We start from the raw sequence: 14939 nt of genomic DNA on the forward strand, positions 1-14939 counted from the left end.
ATTGCATATTCTCTTTTGCCAAGATAAGAAGACAAATTTTACCATGTGTGTCTCAAAACAAGCAATGGGGAGACTGGAGAGGACACGAGTGGGTGAGTTGGTGGTGCGCAGCACGTCACATGAGTGACACAACCAAACACTGCCAAGGTGCAGGCTAACTACACATAAAAATGTCACACATTGTGAACATGTGACAGAAACTATCGCGCATTCTCGTCTTGTCAGTCGAAAACTGGCATTCATTTTGTTATGTTTTAGTCTCTCAAGACAGGTTTTTAGCCCGTTATCGTCTCGTCATCGTCATGAAAAAAATATTGAATTATTTTCGTTGTCGTCATCATTGACGAAAACAACACTGCAATTAGATTAGAAACATTCCAGCAAGGGCGTAGGTTTGGTCTCAACATTGGTAGGGATGGTATAACAGCATACCCAGCATGTACACTTTTTGCTGGGATAGAGACAAAAAGATTGGGGGAACGGGGGTCAGGGTTATAATTCTCACGAATATGAACCTAATTGATTGGCTAAATACAGTGCCTTGCAAAAGTATTCGGCCCCCTTGAATCTTGCAACCTTTCGCCACATTTCAGGCTTCAAACATAAAGATATGAAATTTGATTTTTTTGTCAAGAATCAACAACAAGTGGGACACAATCGTGAAGTGGAACAACATTTATTGGATAATTTAAACTTTTTTAACAAATGAAAAACTGAAAAGTGGGGCGTGCAATATTATTCGGCCCCTTTACTTTCAGTGCAGCAAACTCACTCCAGAAGTTCAGTGAGGATCTCTGAATGATCCAATGTTGTCCTAAATGACCGATGATGATAAATAGAATCCACCTGTGTGTAATCAAGTCTCCGTATAAATGCACCTGCTCTGTGATAGTCTCAGGGTTCTGTTTAAAGTGCAGAGAGCATTATGAAAACCAAGGAACACACCAGGCAGGTCCAAGGTACTGTTGTGGAGAAGTTTAAAGCCGGATTTGGATACAAAAAGATTTCCCAAGCTTTAAACATCTCAAGGAGCACTGTGCAAGCCATCATATTGAAATGGAAGGAGCATCAGACCACTGCAAATCTACCAAGACCCGGCCGTCCTTCCAAACTTTCTTCTCAAACAAGGAGAAAACTGATCAGAGATGCAGCCAAGAAGCCCATGATCACTCTGGATGAACTGCAGAGATCTACAGCTGAGGTGGGAGAGTCTGTCCATAGGACAACAATCAGTCGTACACTGCACAAATCTGGCCTTTATGGAAGAGTGGCAAGAAGAAAGCTATTTCTCAAAGATATCCATAAAAAGTCTCGTTTAAAGTTTGCCACAAGCCACCTGGGAGACACACCAAACATGTGGAAGAAGGTGATCTGGTCAGATGAAACCAAAATTGAACTTTTTGGCCACAATGCAAAACGATATGTTTGGCGTAAAAGCAACACAGCTCATCACCATGAACACACCATCCCCACTGTCAAACATGGTGGCAGCATCATGGTTTGGGCCTGCTTTTCTTCAGCAGGGACAGGGAAGATGGTTAAAATTGACGGGAAGATGGATGCAGCCAAATACAGGAACATTCTGGAAGAAAACCTGTTGGTATCTGCACAAGACCTGAGACTGGGACCGAGATTTATCTTCCAACAGGACAATGATCCAAAACATAAAAGCCAAATCTACAATGGAATGGTTCAAAAATAAACGTATCCAGGTGTTAGAATGGCCAAGTCAAAGTCCAGACCTGAATCCAATCGAGAATCTGTGGAAAGAGCTGAAAACTGCTGTTCACAAACACTCTCCATCCAACCTCACTGAGCTCGAGCTGTTTTGCAAGGAAGAATGGGCAAGAATGTCAGTCTCTCGATGTGCAAAACTGATAGGAACATACCCCAAGCGACTTGCAGCTGTAATTGGAGCAAAAGGTGGCGCTACAAAGTATATAATAATATTATATAATATTGCACGCCCCACTTTTCAGTTTTTTGTTAAAAAAGTTTAAATTATCCAATAAATTTTGTTCCACTTCACGATTGTGTCCCACTTGTTGATTCTTGACAAAAATTTAAAATTTTATATCTTTATGTTTGAAGCCTGAAATGTGGTGAAAGGTTGCAAGGTTCAAGGGGGCCGAATACTTTCGCAAGGCACTGTACTACTTAACCTATACATGGAAGTACGATCACCTACATTGTCCTTCACCAAGAGTCATACATTGCTTTAAATAGTTGTCTTTCATCATCTTCTCCCTTATTTTCATCAGGGGGGTTGAGCAATGGGAAAAAGCTAAATAGGGATCAATTAAAGTTTTTCCCCACGATTATGATTAATGTATGACTATGAAAAAATGCATAGGGTGCAAACAAAAATATTTTTAAATATGTAATGTAGAAAATACATTTTAAGAAAGAAATGCATAAATAGGTATTTATAGTCACATCCTATTGCCTTCTTTCCTTCTAAACCAGGCCGTTCAGAAGAAGAAAAGCAGCTCCATGTTTGTTTGTTTTTTTACTGTCAACACTTTCCTGTGAAACAGACTCTATAAGCAGCTTCTTGCTCACGTTTTTTCTGGTTCTATAGTTTCCAGTAGAGTTCACTACATTTCCCACTGTTTAACGTTAACAGTAGAAAAGACATATAGGACACTTCTATGTAGCTTCCAACACGAGTTTTACAGGTTAGCAAGTTCACACAATTTAATATTATGCTAACTCTGATGCAGGTCAGACTTTTAGTAGCAAAATTAGTGGTGTGTTCCCCACCTCCACAACACTGATGTCTTTTTACATTACTTACAGTGGCTGTTGCTGCTGCTGACCGGAGGTGAAAAAAACAACCTTCAAATAGGCTGCATGTTGTCGATATGTAATTCTGTCGGGGCTTTGTGATTGTGTATGTGCGAGGAGGGGGGGATGACGTCATCAGTCAATCAAATGTCCATTTGAGGGGGAAAAATGGACCGGCATGCGTAAAGGGGTAAATGCAAGCCTAAACATAATGATAATAATTTACTTAATAGTGGTTGTGTCAATTCTATTCTTACAATATATGGGAAGACAATTTAAATTACCTATTTAACAGAACTATTATACTATAATGCAAATAAGATTGCTTAAAAGTTGGTGGGGACAATTTGAGCATCCTGAAAAGTTGGTAGTGTTACGTCCCTATGCAAACTTACACCCTTGCAATCAAGTAAGAAAAAGGAGCAAGATGAGTGTTTATTTTGCACGAGATATAAATGACACTTTTTCGCAGCAAAAAGGTTTTATTCAAAAGATGCGTGACATATACAATTATAAAATAATTTACATGGCATGCCTTACTAATCCACTCACTAAAAACGCTGTCACTAAATTGGACTTTTTTTTCCCTCTTTTAAAGTCTAACACCTACAAATACCAAGCACATACCTTTTCTAAAGAAAAGCCAAAATCCTGCAGTATCTACATCAGGTCGAACACCTTTAAAAGCCCAACTGGATGGTTCTGAGCTCAGAGGCTTGCACTTTGTGAACGTGTGACAATGATGTGAACGTGTCAGTGTAGCCGTGAGAGTGAACTCAACACTGATGTGAAAGACGCACACACACACAACATGACTGAAAACAGTACTGAAATCCCCAATGAAACTCACTACTTTGCCCCAACACCTTACATTTCGGAAAAAAAACTTGTTAAAAAAAAAACTCAACAATGTACAATATGTATAGATATCTCCTTTAGGAAATGAGCTCATAAATAAAATTAAAAAAACACCAGCAACTTGAGATGCTGGATATAAAAGAATATAGTTTTAAAGTGGGCCAACAACCAAAGTTTTTTTTTTCCGGAGAAAAATATTGCACAATTAAACATAAATAGATCTTACACCATGCATTTCATTTTTTTGGTCATAACAGATACAAGTTTCATTGTTAATTTTCCAGCCTTTTTTTCTTTTTAGCAACAGTGCATTTTGGCACGTTATTCAAGGAAAAACTTGACATTTCACCAGAATAGTCATAATATTCCTTATTTATAACTGTAGGAGAATTAAGGTGATATTTTTTCTTTTTAAAGGAATACTACTTATGAATAAAGTTTCGATATTACAAAAAAAAAGTCATATTACGGTGAAAAAAGGTAACAATTTTGAGACTGCTCTTGTACAAGGGAGAGGGGAAGTCAGACATAATTCTCAAGAAATTACTTATATTTGTATTTTTTGTAATCAGAATTCAAACTAATGGGAATGAGATAGTAGTTAAATTACATGGGAATAAAATCATCAGATTTTTTTTTTTTTTTTGAGAATACTGACAAAATATTACAAGGATTTTTTTTTTGTACGGGAGTCAAATTGCTATTAAATTACCAAATGCAGAACTAACATCAATATTTTTTGCAATATTCTTGAACAAATGTCTTAATTTTAAAACCACTTGAGTTGAAAAAAAAAGTAAAATTTCCACTGTAATATTAGAAGAAACTCGTAATTTTAGAAACTGTTGTAATATTCTTGGGGAGGGGTTCAAGGTATTATATTAAAACAGGATGGATACCAGAAAAAACAAGTTGCATTACTATATTATAAAATGCAATCATCATCTTCAAGAAGAAAAAAATTAAAGCAGAGGGCTTTTCATGAGCAAATATTGATATCTTTATCATCTTTAGTTTATTAAAAAAAAAAAATTGTACGAGTTTATTTTTATTAAATTTTGAGCTTACTTTACTATTTCCAATTTTTTAAACAGAGCATACTGTTATGTTGTTGTACAGTAAATGACAAGTGACAAACCCTATCTGGAGATTCGACCCACTGGCTTCATCCTTCATTGGTGTTATGACTTTTTTTAAATCAGCAAAATAGGATATCCATTTTTTGCGTTGAACAGTATTACAGCATTAAACACAGTGGCAGAGTCACCCAAGTCTCTTGATTACAACCCCCCAAAAAATCAGCTATCATATTTTAATGACTGATATGTCTGTTGTCTGAGGAGATTGTGGGAGAAATGTAGAAAAATATTCCCTGCACCTCGTTTAACTGTGGTGTTAAAGAGTAGGGATGGAGGCGGGAAAGGCCCCACGCTGATCACGCACTTCACAGAAGTGACAACAGGTGCCATGGCTGACGTCAGAGTAACGTCAGTAGAAGAAAATATCACAACTTTGTTTCCTGAATGGAAGCCATGTGTGCTGACAGGATGGGGCGATTACACACATTGTACAAACAATGGCAACGATTCAAAATGTACAGTACGTATAACTTAATCCTTGTTTGTTTATCCTTCAATGGAGCGTTTACAAAAAAAAAAGGATTCTCATATTTCAATGCCACCGCTCACACGCAGGACGTGCGAACTGACAGTAGCGAAAGGAATGGCAGAGAGCAAAAACAAAAGCCGACCGTCCACCATTTTGTGTCACCACCACCCTGAAAAGCAAAAGCAATGTCAACTAGTGGTGTGTTGTACAGCAATGGATTTGAGTGGCCAGTAGTACCTGCGTGTGCTCTGGGGAAAAACAACCTATCACCAGAGTGTAGTTTTCAAGTATTACTGCTGCTTCCTTTTCAATCAAAAAAAACAAATCTCATCCAAACTGCACATTGACAGTTTTCTCTCAGTCGTCTAAAAGCGTCGACTCGACTAACTAGAGCAGCGTTTATTTGCATGACGGTTGCCAGAAGCGCAGCGCTAAATTGCTGGCTCGGCACCCGCAACTCAAGTGGCAGCATCGTGTAGTGCAGTGGGATCGGATCGCTCCCTTCGTGTCTTTTCTGTCAAGCCAGAGAGCATCACTGTGGAAAAAACAGTGGCTTCCTTCAATCCCACACGTGGCAGGGTGGTGTCTCATTTGAGGCGTTGCGTGACGTTTGCCAAAGCCACCGCGAAGGCCTGCACGGCGGAGAAGGGATACTGAAAGTCCAGGATGTAGGCATTGCCGTCTATGCGACCGAATTGCATCACCTGCAAAAGACATTGGGAACAAAAACCTTAGCTTAGCGCGAGGATTTTACAATTTCATCCACTAGAGCGCCCTCATTTTCCTCGGTGGTGATCCGAGGAGCAGTTAGCTTCTAGCTCAAAAATGCATTTTTCCCTGCAATAGTATACCAGGACGGCCACTTCAGAGTGCCTTGTTGTTTGCACTGAGAGCACACATACAGTAGTATGAAAAAGTATCTGAACCTTTTGGAATTTGTCACATTTCTGCCTAAAATTACCATCAAATGAGATCTGATCTTTGTCAAAATCACACAGATGAAAATACAGTGTCTGCTTTAACGAAAACCATTTATAGGTTTTCATATATTAATGAGGATAGCATGCAAACTAGGGTTGTTCCGATCATGTTTTTTTGCTCCCGATCCGATCCCGATCGTTTTAGTTTGAGTATCTGCCGATCCCGATATTTCCCGATCGGATTGCTTTTTTTTGCTCCCGATTCAATTCCAATCATTCCCGATAATTTTTCCCGATCATATACATTTTGGCAATGCATTAAGAAAAAAATGAATAAAACTCGGACGAATATATACATTCAACATACAGTACATAAGTACTGTATTTGTTTATTATGACAATAAATCCTCAAGATGGCATTTACATTATTAACATTCTTTCTGTGAGAGGGATCCACGGACAGAAAGACTTGTGACTTTGTATACTGTGACTAAATATTGCCATCTAGTGTATTTCTTGAGCTTTCAGTAAATGATACTGAAGGCCATGCCCAATGCATGATGGGAAGTGGAACCATGACAAGTGAAACCACGACTGTGCGTAGTGCTAGCAATTCATATATCTTCTCTGCGATGGGATAAAACTTAAGGTGTTGAGAAAAAGATCAATTGCTGCCTTGCTTCCCTACATTTCTTCGCATGAAAGTTCTAATCGTTGGGAGAGGGATTGTCAGGCTTGAACCGATTAAAATAAGGTTCCACAAGCTGCCAAAATTTACTCTACTCATTTTATGCTGCCTTTTAGCTCTCTATATAGGCAAAACGGTGCCATTACAGATGGAGCGCGACAATGCGTGATGGGGTCGTGCGGCGCATGCATTAATTGCGTTAAATATTTTAACGTGATACTTTTTTTTTTAAATTAATTACCGCCGTTATTGGGATAAATTTGATAACCCTACCTCAAGCCTAAACTAAAGACTCTGGATAAGTGTAACATATTATGTCTGTAACGTTAAGTACAATTAGAAAACGATTTAATAAAAATAATTTTTTTTAATTTTAAAAAAGGCATGGCCGATATTTTTTTGCCGATTCCGATACTTTGAAAAATGACGTGATCGGACATCTCTAATGCAAACTATGACAGAAGGGGGAAAATAAGTAAGTGAACCCTCTGCCTAAGGAGACTGGGGCCATGTCCACACGTACCAGGGTTTTTTAAAAACGAGGATTGTGCCCTAATACGTCGGGGAAAAATAACTGCGTCCACACCTGCACGTTTGTGTAGAAAAAAATAAAAGAAAAAAAAAACGTCCACAGCCAACCGCTTTCATTCATTTTTAAGTACATTCAAAACAACAAAATAATTGTCCAAAATACCCATTATTCAATGAGAAGCACAGCAAGAGTTTGTTAAAAAAATGGAAGCAAAAAAGCGCCTATTTAATATACTCCAAATGTAAAAATTGGTCTGATGTGACATGAGGACAAAATTTGTTGCAGCCAGTGACGTAAATCTTCGGTTATCAGTGTCCACATCATTGAGCCACAAACGCAGAATTCGCAAATCTTCCCCTTCCCCGTCGTTTTTAAGAGCCCTGGTTTAAATCTGCGTGCGCGTGTGGATGATAGGTCAAACCGTAGAAAAATATCTTCTTTTTGCCAAATACCCTGCTACGTGTGGACATGGCCTTAAAGAGCAATTGAAACCAGTTTTTTTAACCAAACAATTTAAGTCAGGTGTGTGCCCAATCACTGATGAGGTTTTAAGCTGCCCTGCCCACACACCTGGTAAGAAATGTCTTGATGAGAAGCACTGTCTGATGTGCATCATGGTTCGGTCAAAAGAGCTGTCCGAAGACCTACGATCAAGGATTGTCGATTTGTATAAAGCTGAGAAAGGATACAAACCATCTCTAAAAGTCTGGATGTTCATCTATCGACAGTCAGAGAAGTTGTCTACAAATGGAGAGTTTGGCACAGTTTCTTCTCTCCCAAGGAATGGCCGTCCACCAAAGATGATACCAAGAGTTCAGCGCAGAATACTCAGAGGTAAAAAAGAACCCTAGAGTGTCTGCTAAAGACTTACAGAAATCATGGGCACAGTCCAATACCTCTGTTCACACATATACTATATTTGAAACTTGTCAAGAACGGTGTTCGTGGAAGGACGTCACTGCTGTCTAAAAAAAACATTGCTGCTCGTTTAATGTTCGCAAAAAGGCACTTGGACACGCCACAGAGGTTTTGGCAAAATATTTTGTGGACTGATAAAACCAAAGTTGAATTGTTTGGGAGTAACACACAACCTTATGTGTGGAGGAAAACTGGAACAGTTCACCAACATCAACACCTCATTCCCACCGTCAAGAATGGTGGAGGGAGCATCATTATTTGGGACTGTTTGCTTCCTCAGGGCCTGGACAACTTGCAATCATTAATGGCAGAATGAATTAAAAAGTTCTGAGGAAAACCTGTGGCCGTCAGTCAGACAATTGAAGCTAAAAAGAGCTTTGATGCCGCAACAAGACAATGATCCAAAACACAGAAGTAAATCAACTTCAGAACAGTTTCAGAAGAACAAAATCCACATTCTGGAGTGGCCAAGTCAAAGTCCAGACTTAAACGCCATTGAGATGCTGTGGCATGACCTAAAGACAGCGGTTCATGCCAGACATCCCAGGAATCTGACTGAACTACAACAGTTTTGTAGAGAAGAATGGGCCAAGATTAGTCCTGACTGATGTGCCAGACTGATCTGCAGCTACAGGAAGCGTCTGGTTGAAGTTATTGCTGCCAAAGGGGGGGGCACAAAATATTAAATGTGATGTTTCACTTACTTATTTTTTCCCCCCTTCTGTCATTGTTTGTATACTATCCTCATTAATCAATGTGAGAAATTCCAAAAGGTTCAGATACTTTTTCATACCACAGTATCACGGAGAGAAAGATTTAAGAGCTGTTTCAACTGTTTACCTCAGAAGTTCTATATCAATTATTATTGAAGTCCTAACACAGAGAAAGCTTTCTTACCTGTCTGCCCTCAAGTTCTATTTGAAAGTTCTTGGCGGACTCCTGTGTGACACGTCCGCCGAAGTCCAGCTGATACACCTGTGTGGCCTCATTCCACAATGGCTGCTTATTGGCCATAACGTAAACAAAGCCCTGGCTGCCCAGACCTCGGTCCTCCTTCTCATTGGCCTTGCGACACTTCATCTCCTCCAGTTCGCTGGCCGCCCTGAGGTTCCTCTTTGTCTTCCAACCTTTCTTCCCGCTCTGGCACTGGTTGAGCAGCTCGTCCCCGCTTATGAAAAGCTCCGGCTCGCTCTCTGAGCTGTCCTGAAACTCGCTGTTTGCTGCGGCCTTACTCATCTTCTTCGCCTTAAGCTGCTCCTTCGGTCCTTTCATCTTTTTCTTGTCCCTCCCTCCCAACCGTGGACTGGAGATGAGGGAGTTGAAGTCCCCCAGTGACCTGCCCTCCTTCTTGGACTTGCTCCCTTCAGCCAAAGGTGGCACATTGGCCTCCTCCGTCCGTCCGTCCGCCCTCTTGCGGTTCTTTTTGTTGAACTTTTCAGACCGAGGAGGCACTGGGCTCTCGGCTAAGGACAGCACTTCTTGGAAACCATCCCCGGTTTCTGCCATGGCTTCTTGCAACCCTGTGTGGTTCTGCAGTTCTGTGTGTGGTGGCTGCGGTGGCGGTGGTGGAGGAGGTGGAGGCGGCGGTGGTGGTGAAAGAGCATTTTTATCTAATGCCATATGGGAAGCCTTGGGTGGTAGAGGCACAGCAGGACTGGCTACAGGGGGACATGAGTTATACGTACCCCATGGTGTATGGAGGGCGATGGGAGGAATGGGAAGCCCTGCACATGCACTTCCTGAGGGATACATAGGTGGTAGAGGACAGCATGCCAGGTTGGGTAGACTGGCAGGATAACCAGCAGGTAAAACGATGGTTGCGTCCTGTTGTGACAGAGACACGGGTGCCACCACTTCCTTTGGAGAGGAACAAGGGCGTGGTGACGTTAGGATTGGTTGAAGCTGCGCTCCGGGGTAGGCAGTGACGGAAGGATACTGGAGAGAAATTTGGTAGCCGGCGGCTGCTTGGAAAGACACAGCGCCGGGGGTTGTGGGAGACTTTGGAGACAACACATAAGGCAGCCTGGACACGTCTAAGTGCTGAGTCGGGCTAAGGAGAAGCGGGGGTGGCTTGTGGGGTGCAGGATGAGCGGCGGGGTTGAGCGTTGCGGTCCTTTCCTGAGGGACCCACACTTCCTCTGTGGTGGCAGGTTCCCACTGATAGGGTGGGGGCCGTTTAACGATCAGGCCCGTTGTATCATTTCCTCCTAAAGCCAAATGCCTGAGGGAATGATTGAGCGTTTCGTCTTCAGTAAATGCTGAATTAACATAATCGACATGGTCTCTGCTGCTGCCTCCTCCGGCTGCGGGTCCAGATCCTTCAAGTGAGCTGAGCAGGCTGTAAGAGGACTGCGAGGCCAGAGGGGTGCCGCTGTTAGAGTGTACAATAACTGTGCTGTGCGGCGCTCCGTTCCCTGGAGGAAAATCCTGTCTGATTATGGTACCTCCTGCTATTCCGTTGGCGCTGCCTGGAGCTGTGACTCCAATGCTGGAACCACTGCTACACTGACTGCACGTGTATAAGGCTGTTTGAACACGTTGCTGGTAGGAGGCCGCTAGTGCACTGTTATTTTTAGCTTTAGGTGGCAGTGGCCTCGGAGGTTCCATCATTTGGGACACTTTGAGGGTTGCCTCTCGGCTATTCCTCCTTAGAGTGTTGTGGATGAGATTACTGTCAAGCTTCTGTCCGGAATTCCTGCTGCTGTTCTGATTTGCAGGGTCCGGATACGGGGGAGGGTCTCCACTTGGTATGGAATAGCGAGGTGCGGTAAGCCTGTTGAGCGTTGCAGAGCTGTATGGCAGTTGGATCTTCTTGCCTTCTGCAGAGGAAGATGAGGATGAAGAGGTGACCCTGAGGGTGGCGGAGCTTCCGGGTCCCTGCAAATTGTAGACGTTCTGATTACAAACAAGACGGGAACGGGGACGACACACTTCCTCCACGTTACCGCTGCTGTCAAAGGTGGTGATTCTCTCATAGCCCAGTGGTGTCGGGTACTGGCCTTGTTGCTGATTAAGGGAATAAAGAGTTATGTCTCCCTTCTTTGCACAGAGATCAGCTGGTGGTGGTGTTCCAGTGGCGCCCCCTGCTGTCCCTGATGAGCCACTTGAGGGTGCACCGGAAGCTGACATGGAAGCGGCCGCTGCAGCTGCCGCCACTGCAGCAGCCACAGTTCCCGGATAGGGAGGCGGGGGATTCATTTTACTTAACTCAAGCGGCGCACTGAACACCAACGTGTCAGCCTCGGCCAGTTGCGGACCTGAACGTGTGGTTTTAATTTTCAGGAGGGGCTCGTGTTCACCTGCGGCTCCTCTCTCGACAAGGAGATCCGGCGGCGGATGAGGGATCTGGATCTGCAGCGCGCCAGTCGGGAGCATGGTCGCTCCTGAAGTCTGTGCCAATGGCATGGAGGGCATAGGTACTTGAATGTGAAGCTGTTGCTGCTGTTGTTGTTGGTGGTGGTGTTGCAGCTGCTGTTGCAGTAAGTGTTGTTGGAGCTGTTGCTGCTGATGTTGTTGCTGCTGCTGCTGCATATGTTGGAGCTGCTGCTGAAGCTGCTGCTGCTGCTGTATGTGTAGTTGTTGTTGCTGCTGCTGTAGCTGCAGTTGTTGCTGTTGCTGCTGCTGTAGCTGTAGTTGTTGTTGCTGATGCTGCTGTTGCTGGATCATCTGCTGTTGGTGCTGTAATTGTTGTTGTTGCTGTAGTTGTTGATGATGTTGGAGTTGTTGTAAATGCAGCTGTTGCTGCTGTTGTTGTTGCTGTGAAGGCTGATGAGATTGTGCAGCTCCAACAGTGAGGCGCGTCATGTCAAGCCCTCCAAATATGACCTGACCAGGACTGGAGTATCGGGTGGGGACTGTGTACTGAGCTGTAAGGACAGTGTCTTGGCTTTGGTCGGAACCAGCAGCAGTAGCAGCAGCAGAAACAGCAGCTGCTCCCGGTGAGGTTGCCGTGGGGTTGGTTAAAACATCCAGTTGAACATTTTGATTGGCTAGCAAGGATTGGACAAGGCCAATACTCTGGGCAGGGGACATGGCCTGAGCAGGACTGTGGATCGGCGCAATGGGAATGTTGACGGTGCATGGCGGGTTGTCGTCTGCGCCACTGGCAGGGCCTGAGACAGGGAGGTCATCTTCATCCTCGCTGAAGACATTAGGGCTGAAAACGGGCAAGTTGATGTACTCCATGGAGATCTTGCGCACCTCTGGTAGGTAGATTGTCATCTGTCTGGGCTGCAGGTGGAGGAGGCTGGTTTTGTAGATGACTAAAGGGAGATGAGGAAAGACCAAAAGGAAAAGATGGACATTGGCAATTAAATAAAAGAACAAATTAATTTAGAGTGAAACCTTTTCAGGTGATACAGTTCCAATTTATCAAAATTTTCGGTTGCAAAATGCTCTAAAATAATATGAATGAAATCATGAAATACCTTAGGGAAAAATGAAGTAATCATATGTGTGTTTTGTTTTATCGTTGGCTTTCTTGCGGCTCTCAGTTTTATTTTATGTTATCTCTTCATTATTTTTTCTGTTGTGTGACGGTGAGATGTGGTACATACTGCATTTATAGTTCAAACCCCCCCCCCCCTTTTTTTTCAAATCTTGAAAACAACCTGGCCCATCTGTCTGTTGTAAAACTGAAATGTGTGGCCTTAAAGCTTAAAGTGCACTCCTGCCTTCGAGGTTCCACTGTACTAAGTTGTCACTCAGACAAAGACATTGATAGATTACCTGCACCGAGGTTTGTTGGCAAAAATGCTGAGAGCCCAACAATCTTGAATTTTGTTCCCCAAATATTTGATGTGACCTGAGCAAGGTAGTTTTGCTGAAAGATATACATTTAAACACATTAATGAGAAAGGGTTTTAATTTTCAATAGCTTAATCACCATCTAATACAAAAGTTTAAAAATACCTGAGTAATGTCATCTAACGGAAATTCTCTCCGTGTTAAACTGGGCGACCCAATGGATGGTTTGCGAATGGGTAGCCGTGGTGACCTTGAAACTTCCTGGGAAGTACGAGACAGTTTGGGCGATTTCCTGGGATCAATGTTGATTCTGTTGGTAAAGGGACAAACTAAGTCTCTACAGAGAAGGTAACAAATGGGAAGGTGAAAAAAATGGTTTAGGCATGCAGTGAAGCACATCACACAAGCAGAAAATTCCATTAGAACTAATTACAATAGCAAAACAACAACAGCACGCACACACAAACATAAAAATAAGAATTGTGTTAGTAAATAAATTGAATAATTGTGTGCAATTATACCTGGGAAGTTTGGGGGATTTACTGCCCCGTGATATCTTTGGAGATTTCTTGCCGACCCAGTCATCACTTAGCTCAATGTCACTGGAGTCTGAGCAGTTACAGCTGTCAATCATTGCCGATATCAGGCTGTTGCCATATATTTCATCTGAGGAAGAAGGAATGAAAATACAATGTGTCCATGAGTAAACACATTGTAAATATACCAAGTTTTATGTATGTAGTTCCAAGTAGTTATTAGGGATGCAACTATACAGTTAAGTCACAGTTCGATACGATTTTCGATACGAGGGACACGATTTTCGATTCGATACATTTAATGCTCTGGAAGTTTTTTTATTTATTGTTTTTTTTAGGGCTGTTAAACGATTAAAATGTTTTAATCGAGTTAATCACAGCTTAAAAATTCATTAATCGTAATTAATCGCAATTCAAACCATCTATAAAATATGCCATATTTTTCTGTAAATTATTTTTGGAATGGAAAGATAAGACACAAGAGGGATATATACATTCAACATACTGTACATAAGTACTGTATTTGTTTATCATAACAATAAATAAACAAGATGGCATTAACATTCTGTTCAAGCGATCCATGGATAGAAAGACTTGTAGTTCTTAAAAGATAAATGTTAGTACAAGTTATACAAATTTTATATTAAAACCCCTCTTAATATTTTCGTTTTAATAAAATTTGTAAAATTTTCAATCAAAAAATAAACTAGTAGCTCGCCATTGTTGATGTCAACCCATAAAATCAGTCGCACCAAAGCGCCAGCAGAGGCAGACAAAAAACACAAGTAACAACTGGACATGAAGCTGCTGTCATTTTAATCTGTTTGAGCGGGGCATGTGCGTTAATTGCGTCAAATATTTTAACGTGATTGATATTTAAAAAATTATTAACGCCCGTTAACGCGATAATTTTGACAGCCCTAGTACTTTTTTTATTTTGCTAACAAGCAAAAATAACGATGCCATCATATAAACATGCACCATGGTGCACAATATTTGAGTGCTAACTTCTTACTGTATGTAAAAAGTATCTGAACCTTGTGGATTTCTCACATTTCTGCATAAAAATCACCATCAAATGGGATTTGATCTTTATTAAAATCACACAGATGAAAAAAACAGTGTCTGCTTTAACTAAAACCACCCAAACATTTATAGGTTTTCATATTTTAATGAGGATAGTATGCAAACAATGACAGAAGGGGGAAAAATAAGTAAGTGAACCATCTCATTTAATATTTTGTGGCCCCCCTTGGCAGCAACAACTTCAACCAGATGCTTCCTGTAGCCGTAGAAGTGTCTGGCACATCGATCAGGACTAATCATGGCCCATTCTTCTCTACAAA

General features: G+C 41.9%; 1 protein-coding gene across 3 annotated transcripts in view; it reads right to left on the minus strand.

Moving 5' to 3' along the window:
* Positions 1-3263: 3263 nt before the first annotated feature.
* The window catches only part of tulp4a (TUB like protein 4a), a 52780-nt gene continuing 41104 nt past the window's right edge, over positions 3264-14939 (minus strand). For 2 of the 3 annotated variants that reach the window (XM_057822861.1, XM_057822862.1), the window contains exons 10-14: positions 13579-13723; positions 13223-13394; positions 13040-13133; positions 9209-12573; positions 3264-5957 (exon numbers count right to left, since the gene is read on the minus strand). In XM_057822861.1, the coding sequence (XP_057678844.1) occupies positions 5841-5957; positions 9209-12573; positions 13040-13133; positions 13223-13394; positions 13579-13723 (3893 nt within the window). In that variant the 3' untranslated portion in view covers positions 3264-5840. The remainder of the gene's footprint in view (positions 5958-9208; positions 12574-13039; positions 13134-13222; positions 13395-13578; positions 13724-14939) is intronic. The other variant, XM_057822863.1, reaches the window with a different exon arrangement.

Source organism: Corythoichthys intestinalis, chromosome 19 (assembly GCF_030265065.1).
Source record: "Corythoichthys intestinalis isolate RoL2023-P3 chromosome 19, ASM3026506v1, whole genome shotgun sequence".
Taxonomy (NCBI): Eukaryota; Metazoa; Chordata; class Actinopteri; order Syngnathiformes; family Syngnathidae; genus Corythoichthys; species Corythoichthys intestinalis.